General features: G+C 41.7%; 1 protein-coding gene across 1 annotated transcript in view; it reads left to right on the forward strand.

Moving 5' to 3' along the window:
• LOC140426985 (short transient receptor potential channel 7) overlaps positions 1 to 19,653 on the forward strand; it is a 246,113-nt gene that overhangs the window by 69,084 nt on the left and 157,376 nt on the right. Inside the window, exon 2 of the mRNA XM_072512340.1 lies at positions 8,694 to 9,471. Coding sequence (XP_072368441.1) covers positions 8,694 to 9,471 — 778 coding nt within the window. The remainder of the gene's footprint in view (positions 1 to 8,693; positions 9,472 to 19,653) is intronic.

Here is a 19,653-nt window from a genome sequence, read left to right on the forward strand (position 1 = left end):
ATTGATGAATTAACTGTGAGTTTGTTCTCTCTGCAATGCTTAAACTAGATACTACATGAACACGATTAAATAAGAACTACTTATGATTAGCTACACCTGTGCTGAGCTGTCTCTGTCTGCTTGTGATCCCTCGTCCCTGTGCTTGTGAAGAGATGGATCTTGGCTTGAGTCTGTCTTTTATACATCTCTAGGGCTGCCCTCTAGTGATTACTTAGTTGTAGTGGCTTTACATTAACCCCTTGTGTACATACAGATATGCAGATCACTACAAATGTCCTGCTTGTTTCAAATGCTTGTGGAAAAACATATATATTCTTACAGGATGAGGGAAGAAGACATACCTTCAACTCAGTAACCTGCTGATATGTGTCAGGAAGTTCCACTCACAGCCTTTACTCTGAATGCACAGTTGTGATTGGTAGGCCCCTCCAATTTTTCTGGGGAAAAATGTGTGAAGTCTAGTCTTTTAAAATAGGCTCAGAAGTAAAAACTTCACAAAGTTATTAAATATAAAACACAATTCCCTTTAGACTAAATAGGGTTTGCAGTCTTGGTACCGGTTGGTTTGAGGCCTATAGATTTCTTGGTTAATATAAAGATGAACTGTCAGCGGGGAAAGCTTTAGTTTGAAGTATATACTTCAATATTATTAGTTTATTTAAAGCTGTATTGCAGTCAGTAGACATTTTAGGTCCTGAGGGAAAAATAGTGGGTCCATTGTTCTCTAAAAGTATTGTGACCTTTTTGATTGGCTCACCTTTCTCTAGGTTATCCTACCTAGACATTGAATTATTTTTTTAAATTTAGGAGAACCAAAATACTTTTTTCCAGTTAAGGGGCAATTTAGCAGAGCCAATCCACCTACCATGCACAGCTTTTGGGTTGTGGGGGGAGACCCACGCAGACACGGGAGAATGTGCAGACTTCACACAGTCAGTAACCCGGGGTCGGGGTCAAACCCAGATTTGGCACCGTGAAACAGCAGTGCTAATCAGTGCGCCACTGTGCTGCCTTCTACCTAGACATTGATGATTGATTGCTCTCATAGATCTTAATCATCTTTCATCTGTAGGTTCCAAGCCACTTTCTTCACATTTAAACTGGATACTATTTATCTCTTCAGTTCAGCAGTTTATTTACATCCAATCATTTAATTGTGATAGTAAATTCTAACAATGTAAAAATGCAATGTCAAAAGTGCCGCCATGGCAAAACTTCTAATCATTACCAGAAAAATTTCAGCCATTAGAAGCCAGATTTTGCAGTGAAATGATGACACCCGCATGGATCTTTAAGAGAGCTACCCTCAAAGATCTAGCAATCTCTGTGGCATGGATTTCACCTCTCTTGACATTGAATTTAATCTGGTGCCAAGTCAAGGTGATCACCTGTTGCCAAGGAATAGTGATGTCTTTTGTTAAGGCTGTACAAGAATCCCAACAATTTTTCAGACTGTGAGGGATGACTACTAAACTACAGGAGTAATAACATATTTTAATTTGAACACAGAATTAACCATATTAACAACAAGTAAATAGCTTTACAATTAGAGTTATAACACTTTTTAAATAAAGAAGGAAAAACCTTAGCCCATTGTCTACACCTGCCACAATATGTTCCAATTAAGCAACCCAATGGAGTTCAAATGCCAAAGTTGGGGGGCACAGTGGCTAGCATTGCTGCCTCACAGCACCGGGGATCAGTGTACAATTCCGGCCTTGAGTGACAGCCTGGGTGGAGTTTGCACATTCTCCCCGTGCGTGCACGGGTTTCCTCTGGATGCTCCTGTTTCCTCCCACAGTCAGGTGAATTGGCCATGCTAAATTGCCCCTTGGGGATCAGGGTTACTTGCTTCTCTCATCATAATGTTTATTGTCACAAGTAGGCTTACATTAACACTGCAATAAAGTTACTGTGAATAGCCCCTAGTCGCCACATTCCTCTGTGCAGACCTTCGGAAAGAGACCCTTTCAAGAACAACCTGAAAATCCTTCTGTCTTGTCAGACAAGTCTGTTCAACTTAAAATCCTGGAGCACACTGCAAAACTACAGACAAACTTGGCTCCTCCTATTAATTGCATCATCTGTAACCCAAGCATAAGGCATTCTCCAGTCTCCTCCCACTAAGACGTCCAATGACCTGCTTATCTAGGACTAAACACAATCCCTCATAAATTATCTACACCCCAAAAAATCTACTAAACATAAACAATATTCCATTAGCCATCTATATGTAAACAAGTAAATGGTTTAAATCAATAATTTCCTCACCTTTATGACCCCTTAATCACAGCTTTAACAGACACACAGCCTGTATATATTTGAAACAAGGGTTTTAATAAAAATGACCACAACAAAATATAAAATATTACATGTAACAATTTCCTACATTCATTACACATGAAGCAGGATAATCAGCCAATCACATTGAAGAATTCTCACAGACAGCAAATCAGGATGTTAAAAATACTGATTAACCTTCACTATTTAATATTATTCGGCTGAAATATAAATAAAGATGCACATGGGATGAAAGTAGAAGTTGAAATATCATTTTTAAAAATCTTTAGAAAAATCAGAAAATGTTGTCATAATGAAAAATATTGTATAAGTACAAAATTAGGCTTAATAGAGTCAGAACGATTGTTCAACAAGTAATAGATAACATAGTTTGCTGTTAAAAACCAATTTAACCTGATTAACAAATCATAACTTATGGGAAGGGGGGCATTTAACAAGTATATTTGTGCTATTTGCTGGGGCATCCTCTTAATTGGCCCAGGGACAGCTCACTGTGCAATGAAAGATGGCAAGCTCTAAAAGGAACAGCAATTTGTAATGGAAGGTAAGCAAGAGAGAGTGTACTTCAGGATGAAGGTGCCCACTCTTCAACATTTTAAAATCTAAATTTAAGAAATGGCTTTTGGAGCCAGGTCACAGTGGGAAGAGAACCCCTCTACAGGGTGGCCTGCAAATGCTTCCGAATCCAGGCAGTCAGGGTGGGCTTCTATGCCTACCTAATACGTACCCTTAAGCCTGCTGCAGAGAGGTTACCTCCAGGCACCTAACTTGGCCCTCACCGCTTGAAGACAGACAGGAAATTTCCAGTCAGCCCCTTTCAATGGGATGGAATCAGTGCTCAACAAGCTGCTACAGCGACATGCTTTACGCAGGCAAGTTAGCCCTGCCGCCCACTGCAACCACCTCCCTCTCCCCCCCCCCCCCCCCCCAAAACACACCTCAAATCTGTGCTCCCTATGGAGAAGCATAGAATCACTGACAGCAAGTTTTGGAATTCTGCATTTAACTGAGCATATGTGGACTCCAGATGTTGCTGTCAGTTTCCGACAGTTGCTGACACAAATACTGACAGTCTTGCTGTTGTTCCTACCACAAAATCTATGTCAAAGATTTATAAATGCAAATTTGAAAATGTATAATATTGATATAGTATAACATTAATATAGTGTAACAAACCTTGTAAAATAAAAATAACATTAGAAAAACACATGAAGCATTTTTGCATTGCACACTGCAAATCAAATAAAAACAGAAAATTGTATCCTTTCAAAGGGCAATCGGACCAGCATCTGAAGTTATATAATTTGTAAGGCAACAGAGAAAAGGCATGGAAGTGGGACTTGCGGAGTTCCTCTTGCAGAGAGCTGGCACGAGCACAATGGGCCAAATGGCTTCCATCCGTGCTCTGCTGGAAATATTCAGCTAGTCAGGCAGTATCTGTGGGGTGAGAAACAATGGTCAGGATTTTCCGCCCCTTCCCACTGGCGGGATCTTTTCGTCCCGTCGTAATCGACCCCCTGCGTTGGGGCGGTGGTGGGACAGGTGGGCCATGCAAAACGCCATAGATATCAGCGAGACCAGGACGTCCACCAGGGGCCAATGACGGGCCACCTCCACCGCAGTAAAATTCAGTTCCGGGGGGGGGGCGGGGTTAAACCCCCCCCGCTAATGTTTCAAGTCAATGACCTTTTGTCAGGGCTGGAGACATTAGCGATGAGAAGCAGGGGGAGGGCTGCGAAAGACATTTCAGAAGTCAGGAGAGATTAAATGACAAAAGTAATGAAAGTGCAAGGCAAAGCATTTTAGTTATGAGAAAGAAACTATACAAAAGGTGGGTTTTGATGAGGTGTAAATGGGTATAGCAGAACCCTTACTGTCAATTGCTTTCTGAAAAAAATTGGGACAGAAAGTATGATTTGAAATTTTGAACTCTAGAAACTTGAGGAACAGCACCTCAAAGTTCTATTTAGCTTTTATCGCTTTCAGGACTCAACCGTTCATCAATTTTGGAACATATTTATTCCTATTCTGTCAGTTCTACAAAGATTTAATTGCCCTCCAGTTAGTTCGCACATCAGTCAATAATGAAATACATATATATAGATGTACATTAAAATATATATAAAAATTGGATGAATGAAGTGTGTAAAATAATGGTGAAGGACTGGCTTAGAATGACACAGAGTAAGTAATGTTGAGCTACACTGATGGGTGTCTGGCAATGCAAAGAACTCGCTCCGTGACATTCAGTTAAACTTGTCTTTTGTTCAATGACAATTGTGTTCATTATAGTAATTAAAATTTTAATTTTAATTGTGCTTGCTTAAAAAATCTAGCCTGCCACTCATCACAAATTGACCCCATATCATTTAGAGAACATTTATGGATAATAAGGAGCAAGACTTCACTTTAAAAGTGGAAACGATTTAGCTGAGATAGAATTTCAGTCTAAAAATATTTAATGAGAAGATAATGGATTCAAATAAAATAAAAATGTAGCTAGCTTTGTAACCACTAATGACTCTTTTGAGCCTTCTGCAGATTGCAGTTTTTTCACACTAATTATTTTCTCAACTCCATAACTGCAGTGTGTAATGCGAGGGCAGCAAAGCCAAGTTACATCGACAGGTCTGTCACTGTCCTTACCCATATGGCAGGCTGTGCCTGTGGACCTGAGCTTGGCTCTCTGTTTCCAAATTCAAAGTTTAATTCAGAGAAAACCAGGGGAGCACAGTGCTCTTAAAACTTAAAATATCAATATTACATTTGAAAATTGGGTTCACATGGGACAGCAGCTTAATTCAATAGACCTGAAACCCAGAGCTATCTCTTGAATTAGTCTCACTGTTCTTTCTTTTTAATGTAGTCCTATAATTAAATGGCTCCCGAGACTCATAAATTAAACTACTAGATTTCTATCAATGTCCACCCCAAAGTACTATTCACTGAAATAAAAGCATTTGCATAAATGGCCAATTAAAGTATTTAAGTGCTTGGCGACTATTGCTGGCCAACAGATTTCTTTCCATCAACTCTTCTATTCAACTGCCTTGAATCAATGGTTAAAAGAATCGGACCCTGAATTAGAAAAGACGTTATGTGGGGATGTTTTTTCGGAATGCATGTTTGAAACTAATTGTGATTTATACTTTATTTTGAAGTTTACATACGCTGAGAACAAAGTGAGAGTGGTTACAGTGGGTGGAGCAGTTAGCCTCCTCAATACGAAGACACAAAATAGGAGCAGAGGAAAGCCATTCGGCCCCTCGAGCCTGCTCTGCCATTCAATAGAATCATGGCTGACCTGCTTTTATTTTGAATTTCACTATCACATCTTGATAACCTTTGATTCCCTTGCCTAACAAGAAGTATTTACCTCCTTGTGAAAAAATATTCAATGACCCCGCCTCCACCCCCTTCTGAGGGAGTTCCAAAGTTGCACAACCCTCCGAGAGAAAAAGATTCTCCTCTTCTCTGACCTTAAAGACCGACCCCTAATTTGAAAACAGTACCCCCTAGTTCTAAACTCACCCATAACACCCTTTTCACGTCCACCTTGTCAAAGACTGTTCAGGGTCTTATATACTTCAATCAAGTCGCCCCTTACTTTTCTTAACTCCAGCATAAAAAAGCCCGGTTTGTCCACTGTGTCCTCATTCCAGGTATCAAGTTAGTAAACCTCCCCTGAACAGCCTCCAATACAACACCTCTAAATACTGGAGGAGAAGAAGAGACTTTGGTGTAGGGAACATTATAAATATTCTATTGGATAGCGAAAGTTCAGACCTAATAGTATTCTGTTTGCTATGCTTATTTTTTCATATAAGTATACATGCTTTTATTGAAAGAAATCACCTATTTGAAGCATATTCGTTGTTTTTGTTATTGCCCTGAGAGTGTCACTGCATGGCATTATCAGTGAGTTAAGAGTTGAGGGGCCAAATATGTTACCTAAATTCAAACTGATGCCTTTGTTCCATTGGCCTCAGAAGCAAGTGATTTGAAAACTTGGCAGCACTTGATTGTTCATATTAAATGGTTTGCTATAACTTAGGTGTCAGAAGGCTGATATACATCCAAAGAGGGCACTTGAAAAATACATAATTAATGACCTCGTGGAGCTCTGAACAGAAATGGCCCCACTGCAGACTGCAACAATTTAACAATGGTTGGAGCCATATGGTCCAGATTGCTTTTTGGCACTGCTCAAGATTGCAGGATAATCAGATGTATTTTCATCTTGAGAAAGACCACAATTTGCTTCTTTCAAGTGCCACATCTCTGTGGCGGTGATATATGATTTGAAAGCTTCTGTCCGTGCTCTCCATCAGTTTAGTAAGCTGTAAGAGATAGTGGATCTCAAAGTCTCAAAACAACCGAACAGTCTGAATGTCCATCAAAACTATTTTTGCCACAATCATTGTAATTGAGAGGCTCACAGCAGGCTGCATAGAAGTGACCACATTGTTTTGGGTCCATTGCAGTGCATGGATAGAATTTGCAAGAACTCCACACGGGTTGCGGGTCAGTTCCTTCACACTGTATACGCAAGCTACTGGCAGGCAGTCAAATGCATTAATGTAGGTCTTGAAATGCATCTGTCAGTCTTCTCTTATTGGCAAGTTTTCATCTGTGCATCTTGCCCTCCATAAAGCTCATTGCTGAGAATTCCTTTCCATCTCCTTTGCTCCTGATCAGTTGTGCTCAGTGATTGCCCCAAATGCTCACCCCCTTCAACAAACTCTGTAAAGTACCAGGCATCATGATTTCCATGCGGGTGCTTGCATATGTGAGCGAGAGGAGCATTGTATCTTCCAGAGATCAGACATATTTTCATTTAGATGGGGCACAAGACTCATGATCAGTCTGGAAGGAGGAAGGAGAGAGGGAAATAAATAGACAAGTGTTTGTGCTGAGTGGCAAAGGTGAACAGAGGCAGTTGAGTTGTAGCAGCAGGTTATCATACAGAGTATGTGATGGAGGAAGTTCCATTGTTAGAGCCCTTCCTTTTGATTTCCCTTTATTCCCATTTTTAAAATTTTATTTTTAAAATTATTTTTGGTCCGTGGACCCATAATCGGAATGTGCCTTTAGGTAGTAGACTTAAACTGAAGTAGCCTGCGAGTGAGGACAGTATTTCCAGGATTTGTTTTTTTGGAGAAAGGAAAACACACTCATTAGCGCCGGGTGAATCTTAAGAACCAGCTTTGGAGGAAGTTGGTTTAATTGGCTGGCTGGCAACCTATGGGTTGGCCAGGGACAGTGTTCTGGCTGACAACAGTCAGTGATTGGTTCCTGTGCTATGCTTCGGAGAGAGCTGGGCAAAAGTGGCTAGACCTTGAAAGCAGAAGGGACTCCCTTTCTCTCTCTTTCTTGCTGCTGAGATAAAGAACTGCTTTATTGTTCTAAAATCAGTGAGTGTCTGGCATATACTTACTGTATATTTGAAATGGTCTTTAACCTACAAAGAAACTAGACAGCTTGCCAGAGAAAAGCATCTCAAGCTTAGAAGGAAGAAGTATTGAAACAAGATTTGGAAGTGCTAGAAGCCATCTTCGTGCATCAGAGAAATATCATTACTTTTTTCCCTCTCCACCACCCTTTCTCTATATGTCAGTACTTGAGCGCTGCTCCCCAATTCTGAATTTTAAGTAAGCTTTATTAGGAATCAGAGGAGCTTAAAATTTAAAATATCCAAAATCACTGAATTTACAGTACAGAAGGAGGCCATTCAGCCCATTGAGTCTGCACCAGCTCTTAGAAAGAGCACCCTACCCAGGCCCATATCTCCACCCTATCACCATAACCCAGTAACCCCACCCAACACTAAGGGCAATTTTGAACACTAAGGGCAATTTATCATGGCCAATCCACCTAACCTGCACATCTTTGGACTGTGGGAGAAAACCGGAGCACCCGGAGGAAACCCACACACACACGGGGAGAACGTACAGACTCCGCACAGACAGTGACCCAAGCCGGGAATCGAACCTGGGACCCTGGAGCTGTGAAGTAATTGTGCTAACCACTATGCTACCGTGCTGCCCGAAAAATGACATTTAAAACTTGAGTACACATCGGACAGCAGTTCAATGCAATAGATCCGAAACCTAGAGCAACCTTTTAGAATTGGTTGCTGAGACTTATGAATATAAAATGAGATTTGCATCAATGTTCATCCTAAACTACTTGTCACTGATGTAAAGCAGTTACCTAACTGCTACATAACCTAACCTAATTACAGTACTTAAGCATTTTATATTGGGGGCTTATCCTACTGCATTTTATTCCCCAAAATACTAATTGTCAACTTGGCTTTTTATTCACACCTTCTTGCTATTAGCAAATTCAATACCTGTGTATTATTTTATGTCTTTTTTTTCCTCTTGTAGTTTGGATAACAGCGACATTGAAGCCATGCACCGGAGACATACTACACTCCGTGAGAAAGGGAGGAGACAGGCCGTCCGAGGTCCAGCCTACATGTTCAATGAGAGGGGTAAAAACTTGACATCTGAAGAGGAACGCTTTCTAGATGCAGCAGAATATGGAAATATACCGGTGGTACGCAAGATGCTGGAGGAATCAAAGACTTTGAATTTCAACTGCGTTGATTACATGGGACAGAATGCTTTACAACTTGCAGTGGGAAATGAGCATTTAGAAGTAACCGAGCTCCTTTTGAAAAAAGACAATCTTGCGCGGATCGGCGATGGGTTACTGCTGGCAATTAGTAAAGGTTATGTGAGGATAGTAGAAGCAATTTTAAATCATCCGGCCTTTGCTCGAGGGCAGCGTTTGGCCATCAGCCCGCTTGAGCAAGAACTTCGGGATGATGATTTCTACGCCTACGACGAGGATGGAACGCGTTTCTCCCAAGATATCACTCCCGTTATTCTTGCTTCTCATTGCCAGGAATACGAGATTGTACATATACTTCTATTGAAGGGAGCACGGATTGAGAAACCCCATGACTATTTTTGCAAATGCAGCGAGTGTGCTGAGAAACAAAAACGAGATTCTTTTAGCCATTCCAGGTCCAGGATGAATGCGTACAAGGGATTAGCAAGTGCCACTCATTTGTCTCTATCGAGTGAAGACCCGGTTCATACATCTTTGGAATTAAGTAATGAACTAGCACAATTAGCCAATATTGAGACAGAGTTTAAGGTAAACCATTTTAATTATTTTAAGCATACTCCATATGTTCCTTTTTGCTGCCAAATATAAAGATTAAAACTGCTCATTGGAACATGTTTATTTGTGAGATATTTCCATTATTGTCAATTTTCCTTGAACCTGCTGCAGCTGTAATATGGGCCTTGACTTTCACTGATTTGGGATGACTCGGCGCTCTTTAAAAATTGTAGGCAGTTCTGAGATTCTCACCCCATTCTGTGCTTTCCAGTTTTCACCAGAGCCTTTTAAGGGTGCAGGCTAGCTGGGGCCAACTTGCCCAGATCATTGCGCAGATTCTCCTGTCCTAGTCCTCCGCAACTTTCCTGGAGTCAGGCCAGCTTTTTACAGTGATGATTCACAGTATAGAGGTATCATCAATCATGAGAGAATGCTTGATGGAACCTATTGAAAAGTAAGTTCAAAAGGTCCTCCTCATGCCCCATGCCAATATGTGGTACTCCCATTCCCAGTGACCCTTCATACAGTGTATATAACCAATGAACCAAATAGTAACAATTGCATGTGCAGAATAAAGCCTTTTTTTAAAAAAGTCATTCATTTGTAACATCCCACAATGTTTTTAAAAAGTCCTTTTACTATAGAACAATAAAAGTGTCAATGATCCAGACCATTTAAAGTTTCAATAGCTGAAACTACAGAACGTGAAACAGCTTAACCTTGCAAAAATACACAGTGATTATCACTGTTGCTTCATAGTGCCAGGTCCCAGGTTCGATTCCTGGCTTGGGTCACTGTCTGTGCAGAGTCTGCACGTTCTCCCCGTGTCAGCGTGGGTTTCTTCCGAGTGCTCCGGTTTCCTCCCACAAGTTCTGAAAGACGTGCTTGTTAGGTGAATTAGACATTCTGAATTCTCCCTCTGTGTACCCGAACAGTCGCCAGAGTGTGCCGACTAGGGAATTTTCACAGTAACTTCATTACAGTGTGAATGTAAGCCTAGAGGTGTCAGTCAACCAATGTTTTCTCTGGTGCTTAGATGTTTCAAAAGACCAATGGATTTCTGGCCACATCAGGTATTCTTGGCTGAGAAATTCTAAAGCAATTTTTAAAGGCAATCAGTTTGAAATTTTACAGTCCAGCGAACTTATTGGTGGCATTAACGGAGAGGGAAATTAATTCGGTTCATGGCCCATTATAGCAAGTCCTTGTCTCTTTTGCTTTATTTTGAATTTCTTGAAAGTTCCACAACAAATGGAGGCATTTTGTTTCCCTCATCCACTTGCGCAAACCCTCACTTACATAGTGGAAAAGTGTTGTAACGATATCCCTGCCATACAATCGTGAGTTGGGGTGGTCTGGGATGTTTTGGCAGAAGTCCAAAATCCACTGTTGATGTTACTCCTGAGTCTTAGTTCCCTCTCACCAGGCTAATGATTGCTGGTTTAGTTCTGTACATAAATTATTTCCATTTTATGCCATTTTAAGATTCAGGTTTTAATACTGGTAGTTCAATCTCAATTAGCAGCGCTCTGTAACCCCTTCCCTTAACATTTGCCTACAATGGCTACTGGTAATGTATCTTCGAACTGTGTCAGCTATTTTGATCCATTGGGGTAGTAAGTTGAGTTTTGGCTGTTACTTTGTAGCTTTGGTAATGAACATACTTTACTGAAGGAAGGTGTAGCAAACAAGCTTTTTGAATGTCATTGTGGATTTGGCAGGGGAGTTTTATTTCAAATTTCCTTCTAATTTTACAATTATGTCCTGTAAATGGTGACCCAAAATTCATTGATATTGGCATTGAGGCACCTACTATGTTGGACAGGGCTCCTCTGTTGGGATCCATGCCAAAATAATTCAAGACGTCGGTATAATTTTAGAATAAGGATCCTACTGTTGTAAGACTTTTTAAAATGTAATTGGGCTGCCTCAGTATCTGTCTCATCACGTGATAAATTTGCTCAGCAATTTGTGACAAGGACTCTTCAACAGTGCGATTTAAAAGTCTTATTGACAGGTCAGTTGCTGTTTTGTCCTTTTGTGGATTCCGGGTGTTTTGTGCCCTATTTTATGATTTCTGGAATTGAATTTTTATTTCTGCTGCAGATGTTTTGATAGGCTGACTGTTTTTGTTTGCCTTCAAAATGTTTTCCCTCAAGGCATGAGTAGGTGTGCCTTTGGGGTTGAACATCATTTGGGGTTGAAGGTGTAGGCTTGCAGCCAAGACCACAGTATAGAATAGGAGCAGTTGGTAAAAGATGGGGAAACAGCTCAGTGTGCAGGAGGTCATGCCCACAGCAATTCCTCAAGGAGAGTTTTTCCTACCTTAATTTCATTGAGGCGAATCTTGTCAGACAGCCGCAAAGGAGGCTATCATCCAGCTTTGTCACCTGTTGCAGCCACAACTCAACCTTTGAACCAGGCAATAAACAGGACTGTAAACGGCTGTCAAGCTACTGTGACCCTTAACCTTTATGTAACATTCCTTCCAACATGACATCAGTGGCATCTTCCAATTTGCAACTCAGAGTTCCCAATGCCAGGAGGAATATACCAACATCTCTTTGCCAAAGTAGAATAAGAGAGCTGTTCTGTGCTACAGGCTTCATCAGGGTACAATACACTACACTCACATGGACTTACGTGCTCCCTATCACGTTGATTGATCTATTGACAGATCTTCCCAGTTTACTGTGGACAGTCTCTGTCTCATCTTGTGAAAGTCAGTCTGACCCAAGTTTAAAATTTTAGTATCTAAATCATGCTTTTCACTTTCAAATGCTACACTGAAATCAATCATGTTGTGATCACTATTTGATAAATGGTCACACACAGTTAGGGTGTTAATTAAATTTGACTCATTACTCATAACTAAATCTAATATTGCCTCTGTCCTTGTTGCATCCAGAACATAATTCTGTAGGAAACTATCCTGGAAACATTCCATAAATTCACTTCTTTTCTGACAGGTGATCGTCTGCCTCTCCCAATCTATGTGCAAGTTAAAATCTCCCATTGATACTACTCTGCCTTTGCTACACACTTGCCTAATTTCCGCATTTGTACAATCTGCCACCTCAGAACTGCTACCGGGGGTAGAAACACATCACCCATTACAGTTTTAGATCCTTTCTCATTCCTCAGTTCCACCCATATGGTCTCCACTGGATGCTTTCCCCTCATTATATCCTGCCTCAACCCTAAGATGATAGTATTTCTAATCAGTAAGGCTACTCCACTCCCTCTGTTATCTTCCCTGTCCCGCCTGTAAACTTTATAACCAGGTACATTTAGTTCTCAGTCCCGACCATTGTGCAGCCATGTCTGAGTAATAGCTACTAGATCATAATCTTCAATTTGCATTTACATTTGCAGCTCATCTAGTTTACTTCTTACACTTCCTGCATTAGTACTGAGAACTCGGAATTTGGGCTATTCCCCTAACCTGTTCCTCAGTACTGATGCTTTATTTGCTTATTTATTAGTTCTCTCTTTTGGTTTAACAAGCATACTTGTAGTTTTTGCATTAGCTGCAGTTCCTAAAGTTAGATTCCCGACTATTTTTTTACTCTCTGCCCTGTTACTTGTTTTTGGAACTATATTGAGTTCCCCTAAGGCCTCCCTTTAAGCGAACCGTCCCTCCCATCCTGATATATCACTTGTCCCACAATTATTATCATTGCCGTGTGTACTTCCACCATCTGATGGCCTTTTTTCAGTCTAGGTTTAAGAACCTTGCCTGCACTTCAATACAAATAATCATAACAACCCAAAATCCAGAACAAAATAGATGTTGGGCTGGATGCTCCGGACCCCCAGCTGCCTGTTAAGTCCCTGTCCTTTATTGACTGTTAATTCTTTTCAGGAATTTGGTAAGTTATCCTCCTTTTCATCTGTAAATACTGAGGTAAAGTAATTATTCAACATGTCTGCCATTTCCCCATCTCCAGCTGCCTGTTTCGTGGTGACGCACTGGTGGTAGGATTCAATATTCCCATCGCTTGTCAATAGGATTTCCCACTGAAGCCACCCCATGCCGCTGGGAAACTCACGAGTGAGGGTTTGCTGCCAGCGGGAAAAGTGAACACATCAGTTCAATCTATATGTGATATTTAACAGGGATAATTCATTTATAATCACCCTTGACAAAAGGTATAGTGCTCAGCTTCTGTGCATGACTTATTCTAGCTGTCCGACAGAGTATATATCCCAAGTGCCTACAGCTTTGAAGATTGGAGGCTGTTGAGCTTCCTGGGGGGTTCAGAGCAGATCTGAACTTTGAGCTTTGGCCATAGAATGCAGCATCTCAATCAGAGTCAGAGTTGTTTAGTGCAGTTAGCTGTGTGACACTAACATAGCAGCTGCCTCTCCAAGTCATCTTAGCATCCCAATGGTTCTGCATCAGAGTGTAGGAGTGATGTGACTCTTTGGAGGCCTCTGTCAACACTGGCCTCAGAGCCAATAATGGAAGTAGTGTGGATACGACTGCCTTGTTGGAGAGTAAACCGTAGAGTCATGTAGTACAGAAGAGGCCCTTTGAACCATTGAGTCAGTGCCGAAAAAACTACAGTAAATCTAAACGAATCCCACTCTCCAGCACTTGGCCCATAGCCTTGAGTGTATCACATTTCAAGTGCTCATCTACATACATTTTGAAGGTTGAGGTTTCCTGCCTCTACTACCCTCCCAGGCAGTGCATTCCAGATTCCGACCACCCTCTGTGTGAAAAATTATTTCCTCAAATCCCCAGCATCTTCAAATTATGCCCCCTTGTTATTGACCCTTCAACTAAGAGGAATAGCTGCTTCTATCCACCCGGTCCATACCCCTCATAATCTTATGCACCTTCAGTCAGGTCCCCCCTCAGCCTTCTCTGCTCTAAAGAAAACAACCTGAGCCCATCCAGCCTCTCTTCATAGTTCAAATTCTCCATCCCAGGGTTACAACACCTTGGGCTAGTGCGTGGTCAATTCTAGCTCCACTTGAAGTCGCAATGCAATTAAAATTGGCTATTAATTTTTTTTAAATAACCAAAGTCTTTGGTCTTTGGCTGACCAATAACTATATTCCATCACCATTTTAAAAGGTCTAGAACACTAGGCCCACCAACAAAGCCCTCAATCTCCCAAACCCTACTTGGCGTTTTCTGGACCACACCATTTTCACTTATTTCTGCAACATAGCCATCATGCACTGGATTTCCACCTCCATCTGAGCAAATCTCTGGGGATTCAGTCGAGACGAATTATGCTTTATTGGTTCGGAGTTTCCCATGTCTACATCATGATTAGTTCACGTAGTGCATCCTGGTGAGTCCTTCCAACTCTGCCCATATTTTGTCAGTATCTTTGTAATAATCCACAGGAGGCAGGGGTTCCGTCACCACACCAGTATTTATTTGCGATAACTTATATACAAGAGCAGCTCCAAACAGTGCTGCTAGCATTCCAGTCAACTTAGGACTCCCTCACAAAGCCTACACAGGTGCTTATATGGGCCCCCTCAATGAGCTATCATTGAGGGAGCTCATACTCCAATTGGCCAACCAATAATGCCAATTGGAGGTCATTACAATCTTTATTAGATCCTTTTGCTGTTCTTCCTCTAAGTAGGCAAGCTCGGTCTCCAATTGTCCTAGGTTGTCCGTATTTGTTAGTCGTATCATGACGGTCATTCTGTGAACTGTCGACCTTTCTTTCCATCTCTGTCCTCTTCCGCTACTTCTGCTCTGGGACCTCAGCTCTTTGTAATATATATAAATTACTTGGAAGAAAACTTAGCGGGTCTGATTGGCAAGATTGCAGGAGTTGCGGATGGTGATGAAGATTGTCAGAGAATACAACAAGATAGATAGGCTGCAGAATTAGGCAGAGAAATGGCAGATGGAATTTAACCTGGACAAATGTGAGGTGATGCATTTTGGTAGATCCAATTCAGGTGGGAGCTATAAAATAAATGACAGAACCATCAGGAGCATAGAGACACAGAGAGATCTGGGACGCAGGTCCACAGATCCTTAAAAGTGGCAGCACAGGTGGAAATGGTGGTAAAGAAAGCATATGGCATGCTTGCCTTCATAGGACGGGGTATCAAGTATAAAAGCTCGAAAATTATGTTACAATTATATAGAACGTTGGTTAGGCCACATTTGGAATACTGTGTCCAATTCTGGTCACCGCACTACCCGAAGGACGTGGAGGCTTTGGAGAGAGTACAGAAAAGGTTTACCAGGATGTTGCCTGGTATAGAGGGTATTAGCTATGAGGAGAGATTGAATAAACTGAGATTGTTCTCCCTCGAGAGACGGAGGCTGAGGGCCGACCTGATAGAAGTTTATAAAATTATTAGGGCTATAGATAGGGAGATAGGGTGAACAGTTGGAGGCTTTTTCCCAGGGCGGAAATGACAATTACAAGGTGCCGCAAGTTCAAGGTGAGGGGGGAAAGGTTCAGTGGAGATGTGCGGGGGAAGTATTTTGCACAGATGGTGGCCTGAAATGCATTGCCAAGTGAGGTGGTTGAGGCAGATACGTTAGTGACATTTAAGGCTTATCTGGATAGGCACATGAACAGGCGGGGTATAGAAGGATACAGGCGGTTGGTCTAGATAGGACACGTGATCGGCGCAGACTTGGAGGGCCGAAGGGCCTGTTCCTGTGCTGTATTGGTCTTTATTCTTTGTTCTTGTTCTACCACCTAACACACTTGTTTCTTGCTATCTTCTTTCTTGCGATGGTATTTCTTCAACATAGGGCAGCACGGTAGCATTGTGGATAGCACAATTGCTTCACAGCTCCAGGGTCCCAGGTTCGATTCCCGGCTTGGGTCACTGTCTGTGCGAAGTCTGCACATCCTCCCCGTGTGTGCGTGGGTTTCCTCCAGGTGCTCCGGTTTCCTCCCACAGTCCAAAGATGTGCAGGTTAGGTGGATTGGCAATGATAAATTGCCCTTAGTGTCCAAAGTTGCCCTTAGTGTTGGGTGGGGTTACTGGGTTATGGGGATAGGGTGGAGGTGTTGACCTTGGGTAGGGTAGGGTGCTCTTTCCAAGAGCCGGTGCAGACTCGATGGGCCGAATGGCCTCCTTCTGCACTGTAAATTCTATGATAATCTATGATATTTATGTGGCAAAATCAGTCCTTCTTCCTACTGTCTGGAGTATCTATTAGGTCAGTCACTTTACTCACCCTCCTAACTAGCTTATAGGGGCCACTGAATTTTGCTTTCAGAGGTTCGCCCTGCAATGTCAACAATACTAATACCTCATCTCCAGCCTGGAATGTTCTGGACCGAGCATGTTTGTCTGTTCACATTTTCATTCTTGCTCCTGAAATCTTTAAATGCTCTCAGCTGATCTGACAAGCTCCTGTGAGTCTTTCGAGAAACGTGGACACGTAAGCCAACATTGAGGATTCATCCTGCTGTTTCAGGAATTTCTCTTTTATTAATTTTAATTAAATTTGAGAGAGATGCCAGAAACACAGCCTGGATCGTGGCAAAAATCAGTGGAATCAGCTATGGTCCAGTTACAAATGAAACAATTAGGGATGCAGCAAAAAGAAAAAGATAGAGCTTTTCAAATGGAGGTTGAAATGAGGAGGGTGCAATTAGAGAGGGGGAAAAAAGCAAAAGAGAGGGAAAAAAAAGCAAAAGAGAGGGAGGAAAAAGCAAAAGAGCGGGAGGAGAAAGCAAAAGAGAGAGGAAAAGAAAAGTTTAAATGCTGAGCAATCACTTCAATTATCCCTACCTTCCTAACTTTAGCCAGCACCTCTATTTTTAATTCACTTGCCAATTCAATTAGCATGTCTTTCAGAAGTCCCTGTAAATAAACCAAAGACAAGTCGTCCACCTGAAGAAAAGCCTTAGCAACTTCCAGAACCATCCTGTTATACTATTGAAAACTTTATAAAATTTATACTGTAGCCAAACGTCACTGTCTATTGCTCCAAAGATCATGGAACTGAGCCCCCAAATTATGTTATGTCACCCTGGGCTAATGCCCACTTTCAGCCCCACTTGACTTGGAGTCACAACACAATTGAAATTAACGATTCATTTTTTTTAAATATCAAAAATCTTTGGTCTTTGGCTGCCTAATAACGACAGTCACCAAGTTTGTAAATTTAAACACAATTATTTTTTATTAATAACAAAAACTATAATTAAATAGGCAGCAAATACAACTGGTTAACTATTATCTAATTCCTACCCTCCTTCTTTATCTTGCCTCACTGTCTACACACACACAGACAAGCACAGAGGGGAAAGAGGGCTGTAAAAAAGAATAATACGAAAAGTAAAAGGATGCAAGTCTCTGTTTGAGATGGACATCCTCCAGATAGATTCTTTTTAGTCTAGGCCTTCAGTTGGATGTCCTTGCTTTCAGTCTGTAATGATTTTCGCTCGAGATTCATAAGTTCACAAAACTTCTCTGCAGTCTCACAAACAGCAAGCAGGAAACTGAGAGAGAGAGAGCAACTCTCAATTTTTTCTCCCAGCGTCTAGGATCTTTCCTCCTGGGTCCTCTGAAAATCCCCCACTTGGCTGAACCCAATTATTCTCTGTTGCCAGGCAGGATACAGTCCTTAGCCAATCCATTGGCCACCAGCCAGCCAATTGAATCGAAATATTCTGATCTCTCAGATGTCAGAAAGTCTGAGAGCTTCCCTTCAAAATCTAAATCTTCATGGCACACTGTACTATTTTGCAACTTTTGAGTTCCTTACTTCCTCTACTCGACTTAAAGATACATGTCCATTAAATATCCATGGACCAAAAATAATAATCACAAAGTAACAGAAATGGGAAATAAGGGAATCAACCAGTCCCTCTCCAGTGCAATCACACCCTTCCTATAGTGAGGGGACCAGAACTCCACAGAACTCTGTGGCCCAAGTAAAGTTTTGTGCAGCTCCAACATAACCTCTAATAATCTATGATGTGGAGATGCCGGCGTTGGACTGGGGTGAGCACAGTAAGAAGTCTTACAACACCAGGTTAAAGTCCAACAGGTTTGTTTCGATGTCACTAGCTTTCGGAGCATTGCTCCTTCCTCAGGTGAGGAAGGAGCAGCGCTCCGAAAGCTAGTGACATCGAAACCAACCTGTTGGACTTTAACCTGGTGTTGTAAGACTTATAATCTATACCAAGGCTGATAAATGCAAGTGTCCCTTCTTAACTACCCTGTTAACCTGCCCTGCCGCTTTCAGGGATCTGCGGACCAGCATCCCAAGATATTTCTGTTTCTCTGAATGTCCCAATGTCCTGCCATTTATTGAGTTTTCCTTATCTTGTTACTACTTCCAAAGTGTGTCACCCCACACCTTTCAGGGTTAAATTCCATCTGTCACTGATCTGTCCATCTGACCAACCCATCTTTAGAGATGGATATTTAATAATGGGAGATGAAGAAATGGCTGAGGAACTGAACAGGTTTTTTGGGTCGGTCTTCACAGTGGAAGACACAAATGACATGCCAGTGACTGATGGAAATGAGGCTATGACAGGTGAGGACCTTGAGATGATTGTTATCACTAAGGAGGTAGTGATGGGCAAGCTAATGGGATTAAAGGTAGACAAATCTCCTGGCCCTGATGGAATGCATCCCAGAGTGCTAAAAGAGATGGCTAAGGAAATTTCAAATGCACTAGTGATAATTTACCAAAATTCACTAGACTCTGGGGGGGTCCCGGCGGATTGGAAATTAGCAAACGTGACACCACTGTTTAAAAAAGGGGGTAGGCACAAAGCGGGTAATTATAGGCCAGTGAGCTTAACTTCAGTAGTAGGGAAGATGCTTTAATCTATCATCAAGGAAGAAATAGCGAGGCATCTGGATGGAAATTGTCCCATTGGGCTGACGCAGCATGGGTTCATAAAGGGCAGGTCTGCCGAACTAATTTAGTGGAATATTTGAGGACATTACCAGTGCGGTAGATAACGGGGAGCCAATGGATGTGGTATATCTGGATTTCCAAAAAGCTTTTGACAAGGTGCCACACAAAAGGTTGCTGCATAAGATAAAGATGCATGGCATTAAGGGTAAAGTAGTAGCATGGATAGAGGATTGGTTAATTAATAGAAAGCAAAGAGTGGGGATTAATGGGTGTTTCTCTGGTTGGCAATCAGTAGCTAGTGGTGTCCCTCAGGGATCAGTGTTGGGCCCACAATTGTTCACAATTTACATAGATGATTTGGAGTTGGGGACCAAGTGCAATGT

Source organism: Scyliorhinus torazame, chromosome 7 (assembly GCF_047496885.1).
Source record: "Scyliorhinus torazame isolate Kashiwa2021f chromosome 7, sScyTor2.1, whole genome shotgun sequence".
Taxonomy (NCBI): domain Eukaryota; kingdom Metazoa; phylum Chordata; class Chondrichthyes; order Carcharhiniformes; family Scyliorhinidae; genus Scyliorhinus; species Scyliorhinus torazame.